Source organism: Seriola aureovittata, chromosome 12 (genome assembly GCF_021018895.1).
Source record: "Seriola aureovittata isolate HTS-2021-v1 ecotype China chromosome 12, ASM2101889v1, whole genome shotgun sequence".
Taxonomy (NCBI): Eukaryota; Metazoa; Chordata; class Actinopteri; order Carangiformes; family Carangidae; genus Seriola; species Seriola aureovittata.
In genome coordinates this window covers 25,790,277-25,805,693 of record NC_079375.1, presented here as the reverse complement: position 1 = coordinate 25,805,693, position 15,417 = coordinate 25,790,277, and the positions used below count along the sequence as shown (strand labels likewise).

At 47.0% G+C, this 15,417-nt stretch overlaps 1 protein-coding gene across 7 annotated transcripts in view; it reads left to right on the top strand.

Annotated features, from left to right (window-relative positions):
- The window catches only part of dlgap1a (discs, large (Drosophila) homolog-associated protein 1a), a 70,885-nt gene that overhangs the window by 35,874 nt on the left and 19,594 nt on the right, over positions 1–15,417 (top strand). For all 7 annotated transcript variants that reach the window (XM_056390766.1, XM_056390772.1, XM_056390770.1 and 4 more), the window contains 3 exons: positions 3,526–3,740; positions 5,964–6,159; positions 10,001–10,283. In XM_056390766.1, the coding sequence (XP_056246741.1) occupies positions 3,526–3,740; positions 5,964–6,159; positions 10,001–10,283 (694 nt within the window). The remainder of the gene's footprint in view (positions 1–3,525; positions 3,741–5,963; positions 6,160–10,000; positions 10,284–15,417) is intronic.

The following is a 15,417-nucleotide window of genomic DNA, read 5'->3' as shown; positions in this document are numbered from 1 at the left end:
ACAGCACACATATGACAACATACAGTTCACCTGTTGCCTTGACACTGTCGGGATAATGTGGAGTCGGGTGAAGAGGTCTGAGAGTTCGTATGCACAGATGTTCCACAGTGAACAACATCTGGAAGCTCAGCAGTTCAGGTCCAGGAGGAAACATCAGCTCCGACTCTTCGTCCACCCAACCACAAAACAGATTTTTTTTTAAGCCAGTTAATGATCTTTGAGAGAAAGTGGTGGTTACCGTGGTAACGTAATAGGCCACATGAGAGGCACAAATGGGATCATGGGAAGTGCGGTGTGTTTCAGGAGTGGACCTGTGTGGGCAGGAGACGGTGCGTCTGTGTATCCTCAGCCGTCACACACACGTTTATTCACCAGTACTGAAGTCAAGTCCTGAATCTGACAGGAAGTGGGGTTCCACTTCACAATAAGACTCCCACGTATAAAGGATTTATCAATGGTTTATAACTAGTTTGTTGATTAGCTTGTTGACATTTTATAAATCATTCATAACCGGTTATGGTGACCTGCTGCTTGCCAAATAGTGAGCCCACATGTATCTTTACTGCTCAGCCTCATCTCGTTGTACCTGCTGCAGAGAACCAGCGTCAGAAAGTTTGGCATATTAGTAAATGATGATGTGTTTTACACTTTACAATAAAGCTCCTTTTACCAGTTATAAATGACAGTATCTCATTAGTACGATTAATGAGTAATAAGCATTAACTTGATCCTGTCAAATAGTGAACCTGCATCAATGAATGAAAACTGTTATAACTTGTTTATGAATGTTTATTTAAGATTTATAAAGTGTTAACAACTGAATTAATGACCTGATTATAAACCATTTATAAAGCCTTAATAAGCGGAGTCTTATTGTGAAGGGGTGCTGCTAAAGTCACACACAGCAGCACGTTCACAAACCAACAAGTCAGGACAGAAACAGACCTGAGAGCTGATCTCTGATCTGTCAGTCAGACTGGAGGTAAGAGACGAGCTGAGTAAAACTATTCCTTCTTTTCTTTTCTTTTCCTCTCTGTTCTTTTCTTTGTTTACTTTTTTAGTTTCTTTTCTCTTCTGTTCTTCCTGTGCCGTGGAGCAGCGCTGCCCCCCCCCCCCCCCCCCCCCCCCCACCCGTCAGCTGATTGTCTGTAGCTGTAGATGGACCTCACTGGGTTTTATCGTGTAACATCTCATCACTTTCGTTTGTTGCCACGGTGATGGCTGTGTAGAGGTTTTACAGTCTTTAAGGTTTGCTTACAGTTAAGATGAGGTAACCATGGTGATCATGATGTGGACACGGAGAGAACAGTGAGGACACGTTGAGTGACGTTTGAACAGCTGATCAGACGGAGGGTGGAGGTGGAAACAGCAGTGAAGCGCTTTCACAGAAACTTTCTCCCCCCACTCAATCTGCAAATCATTCTCTTCTTATCTTCAGCATCTCGGCAGCACACACACAGTACCTGTTATTTCTAACGCTGCCGCCTGAAGCCTTCAAAACAGCCAAGTGTTGCCACGGAAACAATGTACAGGCCGTGATATGAAACACACGGTGGATGCTGCGTGCAGATCTACTGTACTCACACTGAGACACCGTGAGTGTCGCACGCACAGACGCTCGCTTCTTAAAGATTATTGTTTTTTTATACGTCTCGGACACACGGCCTCGGCCTGACGATGGACTGAACCACCCCACCGCTCCACTGCCCCACTGCCCCACCGCTCCACTGCCCCACCGCTCCACCGCTCCACTGCCCCACCGCTCCACTGCCCCACCGCTCCACTGCCCCACCGCTCCACTGCCCCACCGCTCCACCGCTCCACCGCCCCACCGCTCCACTGCCCCACCGCCCCACCACCCCACCGCTCCACTGCCCCACCACCCCACCGCTCCTCAGCTACAGCACCGTGAGTGTGGAGCTGCAGTGGAAGTGAGGCCTGTGCGTGGGTGAGAGCCGCTGCTGATGCTGCTGCAGCTGGTCCTTTCCCCGCATTCGCTTTTTATAGCCAAACTGCTCATTTGTGTCTCTTTGACGTCACACACGCACGCACACACACACACACACACACACACACACACACACACACACACACACACACACACACACACAGCGAGAGACATTTATCCCAGCAGATCTGTTCCCTCAGTGATTCACATGTAATTAGTCAGAGTAGTGGTGCAGCTCTCCTGCTGTCTGTCTCTGTTATTGTCTGTCAGAGAGTCTCTGGCCTCCAGTCTGAGGCAGGAAACACTCACCGGTTTGACTGGAGTCACTCCAGCTGGGCGAGCAGGCTCACAAGGTGTGGCTAATTAGGATAACGAGCTGGAGCGGCCTGCATGTATAAGATGCAGATCCTGACATCACAGTTTAACACTCTGTTGTTGACTGTAAGGATTCAGGAGCCTGAGTCCGGATCTGGATCTGGACTCATTCCTATGATTCAGTGACTCAGAGAAGTGGATGAAGGGATCTAGACTCTCTCTGACATTTGGCTCATCACACACAGGTGACACTAATAACATTAATAATGGCTGTGACTGAATCCAGGTGTGGATCCAGTGTAAAGGTCTGTGTCCATGTGTAGTGTGATTATAGATCAGCTCTAGCTTCTATATTAATACTGTGAAAGTATCAAAGCCTCAGTCCACAGAGAAATGCACACAGCCTGTATTCAGAAACTGAGCCTTAAAACCAGCCGTCAGGACTTCTGGAACTTTGTGATGTCACAACAAAGCAGTCACCAAGCCCCGCCCACCTGGACCCACCATCCAAACCTTGCAGGATTTGGCTTCTCTGAGTGTTTTTACCTGAAATCTGCTTTATTTTTATTGGATCACTCAGAAAACTTCAGGGGCCTTTTGAGAAACTCAGCTGCAGCTACAGTTTTTGGAAGTCTTTGTTTTTCACTGCCACTGTCCCGAAGAAGAGACAGAACCTGGACTCATTTAATCAAAGATATCTGACTTTTAATTTGAGTTTTCATTTTGCATTTTTTTTTTTTTTTTATTCGGGTGAACGGCTTTTTAAGTCTCTTCTGAAAACTGTGAAAGCTGCTTTATCTTTACGTGGATTTGTTCATGTGCTCGTGCAGTTACTCTCAGTAGAACATCTTACACCACATTACAAAGCAGACACACACACACACACACACGCTCTCCTGTGTGCTGGTGAACTGAGCTGACTCCTGGAGAGCAGATGTGTGAATTAGCCAGAGAGAAATCTCAGAGCCGAACACATCCTGCTCCATGCTAATTAGCCGACACTGTCCCTCAGCAGTGTGAGTGGAAGTGTGTGAGAGAGAGAGAGAGTGATGGTGAAGAGAAATACCAGCATTCAGTTTAAGTCCAGTCTGTGTTTGTGGAGCTAGACGTTGTGTTGGTGTTGTGCTGCATGTCCGCTGTGTGTTACGGCCTCCATGTACCGGCAGGACAGTGTAGGAAGCCAGTTTGGTGGCTGGGACTCAGACAGCAGCGGCGTGGATCCTCCTGACGCCGTGTCTCTGTCCTCTCTGCCGGGTCACCAGGTTCCTCAGGATGAGTGGAGCGGCTTCTCTCCTCTGGGGAAGGAGGACGACATCCCCTGTCGGAGGATGAGGAGCGGCAGCTACGTCAAAGCCATGGCGGAGGACGACAGCGGAGACTCCGACGGGAGTCCCAAACCCTCCCCCAAGATCCAGGCGCGCCGGGCCAGCTACCTGAAAGCCACGCAGCCGTCTCTGACTGAGATGACCACTCTACAGTAAGACTTCACTCTCTGTCCACGAAGCTCAGCACCATGTATGTGTCTTCATAGTTTATACAGACTGTCCTGAACGCCACACAGCGTGTTGACGTCCTGCAGCTGATGTCACAGCCTTCAATAGATATGTCATTCTCTGCATTAATACTGACTGCTGAGGTGGGGGGGTGGGGGGGCGCAGACAAATAAGCCCGTTAAAATCCAGAGCCCCCCCCACTGCAGACTGTCGCTACAATTTACTAATGTCCCCTAAATGCCCCACATTCATACTGTCCGTAGACATTACAATTTACCGATGACCCCTCAACGCCTCGCATGCAGACTATGGGTAAGTGTTACAGTTTACAGATATTTCCTAAACGCCTCACATGTAGACTGTCTGTAGATGCTACAATTTACTGATGTCCCCTAAACGCCTCACATGTAGACTGTCTGTAGATGCTACAATTTACTGATGTCCCCTAAACGCCTCACATGTAGACTGTCGGTAGACATTACAATTTATGGTTTAAGCGTTGACATTGTGTGACATGTATTTCTACTAATATCTTTGATGGCGGACTCAGGGTGTCCTGAACGTGTCGGAGCGACTCCCGTCTGGTCCGACAGGTGTAATCTCAGTCTGAACACAGAAATATCACCCTCCTCTAATTAAGCTCTCAGCTCTAAATACTGAGAGTAATTACAGTGAGGAGTCGAGGGACTCAGGCTGCAGCTCGGCTTTTTCTGTTGTCTGCTCTCACTGTGTCAAACACACACATTTATAGACCTGCCCACACACACACACACACACACACACACACACACACACACACACACACACACACACACTTTCAAGAGGAAAAGAATGAGGAGAAGATGTGACTGAGACATTATCGACTGAAGCTGTGACAAACAGACTCTCTTCCTTTAGTAGAAAGTTTTTACACATTAGGATTGAGTTGTCTTCTTCATCTTCCTCATCCTCATCATCTTCATCATCTGGTCAGCTGTTCCCAATCTGTTTTTGATTAAAAAATCAATCATCTATAAACTTGAACTAAGCTGCTTTCCTTCATGGCGTTCATCACCTCAGGACACCGTCATGTGTTTGTCTGTGCAGTTTGATTTGAAACGTGTGACACAGACGGACCCGTGTCCTCAGAGAGACTACATACATGTAGTTGGACGGTCCTGATTCTACACCTGTGTGGGAGGAGTCCTGAACCTGCACAGAGGAAACTGGTGTTTACCATGTGTTCAGTCCACACAGCCAGTTATTAAATCCACACAATCAATAATCAGATCCCACTGGTCTGTGGAGCGTTATGACGAATACAGAAAAAAACTATGTGTATGAAATATAAAAACCTTTTCTATGTATTAATATACAAGTGCAGATTCATTTAAAGCTCCATGTTTCTTCTTCTTCTGTGTTTTATTTGAAGTGTTGATCCATAACAAGATATAAAAACCATCTCAGTGTAGTTTTACATCTCCTCTCTCAGGCTTCTCTCTGCAGCTCTAGTAACAACAGGTCGGTGAGCCAATCAGAAGAGAGGAGGCTCTGAGCCTCTCTTCTGATTGGCTGACTGTTTTCTGACTGATCCAATAAAAATAAAGCAGATTTCAGGTAAAAACACTCAGAGAAACCAAATCCTGCAAGGTTTGGATGGTGGGTCCAGGTGGGCGGGGCTTGGTGACTGCTTTGTTGTGACATCACAAAGTTCCAGAAGTCCTGACGGCTGGTTTTAAGGCTCAGTTTCTGAATACAGGCTGTGTGCATTTCTCTGTGGACTGAGGCTTTGATACTTTCAAAGTATTAATATAGAAGCTAGAGCTGATCTATTATCAAATCAATAATCATTATAATCAATCACACCTTTAGACTGGATGGAGCTTTAAATTAACTGCATTCTGCTTTAATGTTTCATCAGAGCTAGCATTGTTAGCATTAGCTCAAGTTGAACATGCTGTCATGTATGTGGGTCATTTTCATCACTGTCTCATATAAACTATGTGTTTTATAGTATAAAGATAAAAAGCTTCTTGTGACGTCTCCACAGCCACGAGCTGCTGCAGACCAGGAAGCGTCTGACTGTAGATCAGATTGTATGACACAGATTTGTCACAGCAGAGACTCTGTGGATCATAAATGACTTTGTGCGTGTTCAGCTGGTTTTCTGTGTAACATGGACAGAATACGATGTGAGTAACTCTCTGCCCATGTCGTCCCTCTTGCAGGATTTCGACAGAGCACTCGCCCAAACTGCAGATCAGGAGCCACAGTTACCTGCGTGCGGTGAGTGAGGTTTCAATCAATAGAAGCCTGGATACCCTGGACCCCAAAACCCTCCTCGACCCCAAATCGCTGCTGTCCTCACCCCAATACCGCTCACGCAATGAAAGCTACATGAGGGCCATGAGCACCATCAGTCAGGTTGGTTGCCAACACCGCTGCCTTTGTACCCACAGTCTCTCCACCCAGTCACAGACACACTCAGACACTCAGGCCTGGAGCGACGTGACGCTGTTTGAAACCATTTCCGTGTGAAATGGAGTTTGTGGCTTGTGGTCGACACCTGACTGACAAACTGTAACTTAATGCTGTTCTACTTATTTATTCGTATCTGGTCTGATTGGTTCGTGTGAGAGATGAGCTGTCCTGACACAGTGTCGGACCAGCTGCTCTTTTTCCATTTCACTGTCTTTAAGGGTCAGAGTCACTGTTTTTCAACATAAACCTTATTAAGAACACAAATTTAACATAATCCTTATAGCTGTTGACAAAACAGTCTCAACTCAAGGTCCTCTTACTTGTTGGTACTGGAGCTTTTGATCATATTAGTAATGGAGAGAGAGGTTCGTTCTCTGGTGTTAAAGCTGCTTCAGAGGCTGCGCTCTAAAACCATCACACAGCCTCAAATACAAACATATGGTATGTACCACTGAACAAGACCAGGTCTAAACTTGGTGTCTGTCTGAACCGGCTCTGATCAAATCCTGACTTTATAACCACGACGTCGTCTGACACAAAATCACCAAACACAGAAATGAAAGTCAAAGACTGAGCTGTGACTTCAGCTGGATTTACTGAAACATGATCAGAGAGAAAGTTAGAAGAGACATAATATCTTCGTCAGTCACTCAGTCAGTCACTCAGTCAGTCAGTCACTCAGTCAGTCACTCACTCAGTCACTCAGTCAGTCAGTCAGTCACTCAGTCACTCAGTCACTCACTCAGTCACTCAGTCACTCAGTCAGTCACTGTCAGTCAGTCACTCACTCACTCACTCAGTCAGTCAGTCAGTCAGTCAGTCACTCAGTCAGTCACTCACTCACTCAGTCACTCAGTCAGTCAGTCAGTCAGTCAGTCAGTCAGTCAGTCAGTCAGTCAGTCAGTCAGTCAGTCAGTCACTCAGTCAGTCAGTCAGTCAGTTCCAGATTACAGGGCTCGTCAGTAGAAACAACTAAAGCCAGTGAGACTGAAAAATGGTGACGGCGTTAAAAAAGACAGACATGAAGAAATAACCTGAAGATTGACACTGAAAGACGTGAAACAAAAACTACTGGAACCTTTTTCAGTGCCAATACAAGTTTCATTTCATTTCTCAGTTCAGTTGTTTTCAGTGTCAAAATGTGATGTCACTGCTGCAGCCCCACGTCTTTAGTGTGGGTGTCTGTCTGAAGGAGGAGTTAGTGTTAGTGTAGACCACAGCGTACCTGCCTCCAGACACACCTGTGCTCCACCGCCGACCTCACTGATGAAGCAGAGCTCTGCTCCTTTGTTTGGAAATGGTTTCAAATCCTGTCTGACTCCAGGTCTGCACTGTGAGGCCTGTACTGAGGATCACAGCCATGTTTCCATCCATCACACTGCAGGTGTTTCCTCCGGGGACACGTCTGGTGGTGTGTGTGTGAGAGAGCGAGAGAGAGAGAGAGAGAGAGAGAGAGAGAGAGAGAGAGAGAGAGAGAGAGAGAGAGTGTGTGTGTGTGTGTGTGTGTGTGTGTGTATCACTACCAGATGTACCTGTCTCCTCCGAGCCACAGAGCTCCACTGTTTTTACAAGCTATTAAACTCAGTCCCACACACACACACACACACACACACACACACACACACACACACACACACACACACACCAAAAAGTAGATTAATCCGCCGCTGAAAATAGTCCCCAACAAAGTCAAATATTTCGTCTGGTTTGAACAACTGCTCCAGAGCTCAGCTGTAAATACTGAAGCTTTTATTAAAGATGAAGCTGTGAAGATTTATATCCTGACGGAGCGAGTGTTTATGGACGAGAAGAAAAACAGAGAATGACATTTCCATTTCGCTCCTCTTTGAACATTTATTCATAGAAAAGCAGCTGTTCTAACTGATAGTAATGTAGAGGATAACTCGTGGATGACTGTTGCTGCAGGGATGATGTATAGTGAAGTTAGCTTCACCCTGGTTCACAAACAGCTGATGGGATTTTAACGTTGACCTTTGGATTATTAGAGAAAATAAAGTAGTTTCTGATCCTGCCAGGTTTAGTTCAGCAGGATCATCTTCACTAACGAACATCACTTTATGATGTTTGAAGCCTCAGTACAATTAGCAAAAGTAACAAGCTAATGCTAGGCTATAAACCAACTACACCACGGTCACATGACTTCAACACCACGGTCACATGACTTCTCTGAACTTCAGCTTGTAGTTTGGTTTAGCTCTGAGCTCGTCTACAGAAGTTTGTATAAACACAACGAGGCTGTGAAGGTGGACTGGTGAGGAGGTCGGTTTTCATGTTCAACGTGACGACGTTTAACGTCCCCGACGACCTCTGTCGTCTCATTGAGACACTCGTTAGCAACCGAGACGTAGAGGTGGAGTATTTACTGACGTGTTTTATGTCGTAGAATAAAACGTGAAAGTTAAACACAGACTTTATTTCAGTCACATTCAACAAACCTTCAGGACAAGGGGACAGGAAGTGAGTCCTTCCTGCAGCACTGTAGTGTTCCTGCAGTTCCTCACCTGTACACCTGTGATTACCTGGCTCACTCTACAGCCATCAGGAAAACACACGTATCGTTCATTCTGCGTGTGTTTCGAGGTAATCTGCTCTTTAAATGAAAACTGTGTTGGCACCACTTTGGTTAGCTGCCCCCACCACTCCCTTTCATCATCATCATCATCATCATCATCATCACAATCATCATCAGCATCACAGTGAACCTCTACTAACTGTCTTATTCTCCTCTGCATGGTCAACTAACATAACTATGAACACACACACACACTCACTCACAAATCACTGCGCACCTTCAGTGTGAGTTCACTCTCGACTTTAGTTTGGTGGAGACACTTTTATTCTCAGCCGTCATGTTTCCTCGCAGCAGCTGCATGAATGATACATGTCGCTCTGCGAGGGAGGGGCTGCGTGCGGCGCGGCAGCTGCAACGCCGTGAATCATTTAAACCTCCCGACACCAGCCACAGGATCGCTCAGAGGCGGCTCAACACGAACCGATCCGTCTCCTGTAGATCAGTCCTGACGCGAGAGCTGACCTGTGATCAGGCTCAGGGGACACGGACAGGAAGAGCAAGGAAAATTAAGAAACGACAGAAATGAACAAATGAGAAATAAAAAGCGGACTGGTGCATGTGGAGGAGGAAGCAGCAGACATGTTTACTTGGATGGCGGAGGATCACAGAGGCCTGTCTGTCAGACTGTGTGCCGCTGTCCTCTGACGTGTCATTTAACTCCATGGGTTTCTGTTAAAAAGCTTCTGTTTGCACCAAGAAATATGAACCAACAACTTTATCATCACAATATTAAAACAGTGAAAAGTAAATATGGAAGAAACAAAAGGAAACTATAATAATAAAATCCCTCCAGTCTGCTGATCAGTAACTTCATCAGATTTAAACCTGATGTGCAGACTGAGTCCTGATTGGTTGAGCTTGACCTCATGACCTCTAGTGACCTCTGTTTGTCTAGTGTTAAAGAGGTTTAACTGATGTATTCTTTGTAGCTCAGCTAATGTTGTCAATGTTGCTTCTGTCGTTGTCGTCACGTTAGGGCGGCCATATTGGATGTTGTCATGTGGTGACATTGTTGTTATGGATGTTTCTGACTGACAGACGCTGCGACTCTCGACAGTGTAATTATTGATTATCTGTCTGACCTCAAACTGACCTCCAGTTCACTGATGTTGAAGACAGTTAAACACAAACAGCCTCCTCACTCTCTCCACTGTCCGCCCCCCCCCCCCCCCCCCCCCCCCCCCCCTCCAGCTGAGTGAGGTGGAGGTGAACGGGCAGATTGAGCAGGTGTGTGAGCAGGTGTACAGTGAGATGCAGTCCCAGGCCATGGAGGCGGCCATGGACAGCTTGGACACCATGGACACCCTGCCGATGCCGGGCTGCTTCCGGATGCGGAGCCACAGCTACGTGAGGGCGATCGACCAGGGCTGCGCCGGGGAGGAGGAGGGAGAGGGAGGGAGGCCGCTGCTCCTGCTGCCGTCCTCGCCGCCGCGCACGTCTGCAACGACCGTCAGGACCATCCAGAGCAGCACAGGTAGGACTGACGATGATGTCGTGATACTGATGAGTGTGAACGTGATGTCACTTCCTCCAGGGAACGCTAACGCTCTTCCTGTCTTTGACTTCCTCACTTCTCCTGTGTTCTCACGTCTTTACACGTTGCTCGCATGATATTTGCGGCGCCGCTCCGTCATTGGCTGATCGCAGCGCTGGTGTGGGAACAGGATTCAGATCTGTGGTGATATAATGAGTCAGAAGAATCAGCTCGACGAAGGTGACGATTATCTGGCCTCCGTTTCCAACTGACTTCGTTCTGCCTCGTGAGACTGAGCGAATTATTGTCACCTGTGTGATTTCAAACATGGCGGCTCTGATGTCGCTGCCGCACAATATCTAATATGACTGGTACAAAAAAAAGACGGCTTTTAAAACCTGTAAGTCTGACGCTGCAGTAACGTGTGTGTGTGTGTGTGTGTGTGTGTGTGTGTGTGTGTTTGTGTGTGTGTGTTTGAAAATGACAATCAGGGTCCTCTTAAAAAAAACTAGGCCACTGGTTTAACAGGGATCAGTTGAAAAGTCGTTCAGTTATTGTCTTGTTTTTAATCTGGCCTCTGCAGCTCTGTAGATTACAGGAGGAGACGACTCCCTGTGGAGGGAAACACTCTGTGTGTGTGTGTGTGTGTGTGTGTGTGTGTGTGTGTGTGTGTGTGTGTGTGTGTTTACAGTGTGACAGACTCCAGATGAAAACGTATAGATTTCACAGTGGAAGTGGGAACATGTGTGTTTGTAGTTCAGCGGCTTCTTCACACACGACAGGAAGAGGAATTATAAAACCCTCAGAGTTGCAGTTGTGAGTTTCTCTCCGCTGGAACAATGCAGCAGATATCTCACACAGATAATCCCGTCCTCATGTGTGTGAGTCAGAGGAGAACAGGCCGCACGGGGCCCCTCAGGGGACTGTGTGAGGACTGCCTTCATTTCACAGCGCTCAGCTGGAGATGACCCACATTCACCGCTCCTCTGGGACTTCTTATAGAGTTAACTAAGAGGACACACACACACACACACACACACAGGCAGATGTACACACAAAGTGTGTATGTATATGTTACCCACTCGTGCACGCTCACACGTACAGTAGATGGTCAGCTCCTCCTTCCACATGAGTGCAGACTGCGCTGGTGAACGCTCGCTCTCGCTGAGCTGAATCATCACCTCGGGACGTCAGCAGCTTCATTTGCCATTTTTTAATTGTGGCCTCGTCTACAGTCCCGACTGTGTGTTGGATCAAACGGGATCTTGTCTGATTCACGAGGCAAGAGAACACGAGGAAACCACGTCTCGCCGCGAGGACGAAGACAACGTTTGATCAGAGTCTTATTCCTGTTTTTATAAACAATGAGTTATATAGCGTTAGCATCAACAACACCACCAGCTTTCCACGGCTGTCACCCAATCAGCAGAGATATGTCACCTGTGTTCTCCTCTTGTCGTCTCGTCCAGCGTTCATCCCCCGAAACAGAGGCGACTGCCCGCCGTATATCTTCTTCTTCTACTACCATTTCTGCAGTGCTTCTTCTTCTTCTGTCTTTGCGTCTCGCACCGTGTTTTTATATTTTTCCTGAACGTCTTTGATGCTCCCGCCGACGCTGGGATGAACTCTGTTTACTGTCGCTGCAATATTTTTATCCCAATCAGGTTTTTCTTTTCATTGTTTCCCTCCTCTTCCCTCCTGTAACTGTTGAATTCTTCCTAAAGACAAACATGTCCCGCTGAGGGTGAACGGAGCTCAGCGGTTGGACGTGGCTCCTCAGTCGGACATTTTTTTGTATTTCGAAAAAAAAATCTTAATTTACCCAGAATCCAATGCACCACGGTCCGTCTTAAGACGGTCGAGAACTAAATTGCTTTGTGCAACAGATGAATTCAGACTTTGTGAAGTCTGACAGTTTGTTCCAAGTCTCAGTCAGCGGCTCCTCCGCAGAAATCTTTTTTATTATTAATGTAATGATTCGACTCAGGTGTCGACAGAGCGAGTTCCGTCACAGCTGGATGAGTGCAGCCGTCTCATCATGTGATTTCATGACAGGATTCCTGCTGACGGCCCTGACAGGAGAGAGCGGCCTGACAGCTGTGGTTAATGAGAGAGGACGAGTACAGAGAGAGAGAGAGAGAGTCAAAGTTTCAATAGTAAAATCAACTTAAATGAGGTCAGTGTGAATTAAGGAGCAGAGCAGACTGATGAGCTGTGTAAGCCCAGATAATCACCGCCTCTCTCTCTCTCTGCTTCCTCACACATCCAACTTTCCCATCAGCCCCTCCGTGTTTCCACATCAGCCCCTACAACTTTATTAATATGCAGATGCAGAGTGGGAGAGAGGAGCCGTCGTATGACCTGATGTAGAAAGTCTTTATGTCCAAATATCTCCCCTTTCATATAAGATGTTGCGTTGTATCTGCTCTGAGATCTCTACATGTTGAAATCACTTGTCCACAGTATAATTCTGCAATGTTACAACTTGCCACTTGAATTAGCTAGCTTCTAATAGCACACAAAGCTAACCAGACAGCTAATACAAGCAAACTAGTAGCTAGTCATGCTGGTGAGCTTTTCCGGTGTAGCGTGTATAGATGCGTGTGTCATGTTAGACATATGACCTGAAGCCCCGCCTCTCGTCCCGACCGCTTGTTCATGTTCATTTATTTAGAAATAAGCACCATGTCACCTGTGTGGTCTGCTTCAGTGGTTGCACAGTTAATGTGTGTTAGCTCGTGCATGTACTGTCAGCGACACAGAGCCAATTCACTTCCAGCTGTGGTGCATTAAACATTACTGGTGGCTGGTGACGGCTCCACCCACGGACGGAGGCGGCGGAGCCGCTGACATTGACCCGACCTTGGTGCCGGCGGTCAGTGGAGCCGATGGCGCTCCGCCAGGCTGGAGATGGATGGATCAGAGCGGAGGAGACGCCAGGAAGTGGAGCTGCTGCAGATGTCACTGTACAAGGTCACACCCCGCACTGAGAGACTCACACGAGTCAGGGAAAGGAAAAGTTTCTGCGTCATGTGATATTAATGAAATCAGCGTCTCATAAAGGTTATACTGGTCTCCTGTGTGAAACAGTTCAGTCCTCCATGTGTGGGAGTCGGGCAGAAGTTCTCACAGATCTCATGAGGAGAGAGGAGGTGTGAAGGAAATGAGGAGGTGGGGAGAAGCTCTGCTGCAGCTGAGAGCTTCACATAGAACATCTAGTTCAGAGAGCAGGTGCTACACAGCTCCAGGTCCTGCTCAGTTAGCACTGTTAGCTGTGTTAGCTCTGTTAGCTCTGTTAGCTCAGTTAGCTCTGTTAGCTGTTAGCTCTGTTAGCTCAGTTAGCTGTTAGCTCTGTTAGCTCTGTTAGCTCTGTTAGCTCTGTTAGTTCAGTTAGCTGTTAGCTCTGTTAGCTCTGTTAGCTCAGTTAGCTCTGTTAGCTGTTAGCTCTGTTACCTCTTTTAGTTCAGTTAGCTGTTAGCTCTGTTAGCTGTGTTAGCTCAGTTAGCTCTGTTAGCTGTTAGCTCACACGTTTACAGATGAGTACATGACTCGTGGACAAACTTTGGATCGGTTTAGTGAAAAGGTTTAAGCTTCCTGTCTGCAGCTGGTCAGCTGGTTTGTGTCTGTTAATTCTGACTGAGGTGTTTATATGTTGAGGCTTTTACCTGAACAGGTGGTCTTCATCAGTCTTCATCAGGCTGAAACAAGTGATTCACAACAGGTTTGACCAGTGAACGGAGCAAACCTCCTTTAAAAGAGAAACAGAGATATCATCTTTCTTTTTTTCCCCCTCCACAATACCTCGCACCTACATTTCCCACAATGCAACTCAACCACCAACTGTTCATTTGAAGATCAGGGTGTGTTATGCTGGCAGCAGTAGGACGATCAGACAGTTTCTCCTCACGCCGCTTGTCAGTCGCGGGCGCTGACTTCCAGGAGACAGAGGCGAAGGATCCTGTTTGATCAGAGGTCCCAGTGAACCTCTGTCTTTCTGCTGAGGCGTCACAAAGCGAGCGATGAGCTGCCCTGACCCTGTCCGGAGGCGGCCTGGAGATTCTGCTGAAACGCCGGAATCACGACAAGCCGGCGGGCAGAGGGAGAGGAGACGTGTTCGCCGCCGAGGAAGAAGGGGGGAGGAAGAATTTAAATGAACAGGGTAAAAAACCTCCCTCAGTGAGGATTATCCTCATACTCCATGTTCAGCCCTGAGGTTGCCTCCGAGCCAGAGCTCAAAGTTTCTCAGCATTAGAGGAAAGAGACGGAGGAGGCCGCAGACAGATGAGGGCGATGACGACTTTGATTTATCTGCAGGGTTTCCAGAGATTACAGCCACCAGCACCAGACTCCTAGAAATCACTTCATGTGCAGCTGATTTATACAACAGCAGATTTATTTTGAAGGGAACATAATGACGTTTGGATTATGTTTCTAATAACATGAAAAATGTTGGTGCTGATTGTTTCACTACGATGTTCACAGACAACTCGTCTATTGTTGCAGCACAGTGTCCACTTGTAGTGGCTCCAGCTTTATTAAACTGGGTCATGGTTCTGTTCAGGGTCAACATCCTGCTCTAGGTTCAATACAGGAAACGTTCACAACGTGTTTATTAAAAGTTCTGTAAATTAGATTTTAAACATTAATACAACAGAAAACAACTATTTTCTATGTAAAGATATAGTGCAGTAACGGCGTCCTGAGCAGAGAACGAGGCCACACCCCCCCTGTGAGTGTCGTAACCGGAGTTTCTCTGGTCTCTGTTTTTGCAGCTGGTCTGGTGCTGGTGGTCTACTGCGACATCTAGTGACAATCATCAACGTTTAACCTAAACCACCATCTTTCACTAAACCTTAAACACACACCAACTTCTCTCAATTAAAACAATAACAAAAGACTGCGTTTGTTGACATCCTGAAGTAGCGTGGGATCATGGGAGTTTTTGTCTTCACCACCATTACCATCCTCCTGGTTTGGATTCCTTCAGTGTCGGTGGTTCAGCAGGTTTTCACCAGCAGCTGAATGATCCTCAGAGGTTTCCTCCTCTCCACAACAAACACACCAGGGGATTAAAACCAGGAGCAACAACAAATCAAACAGCTTCACTTTAAAAATCAGTGTTTCTCCAACACTG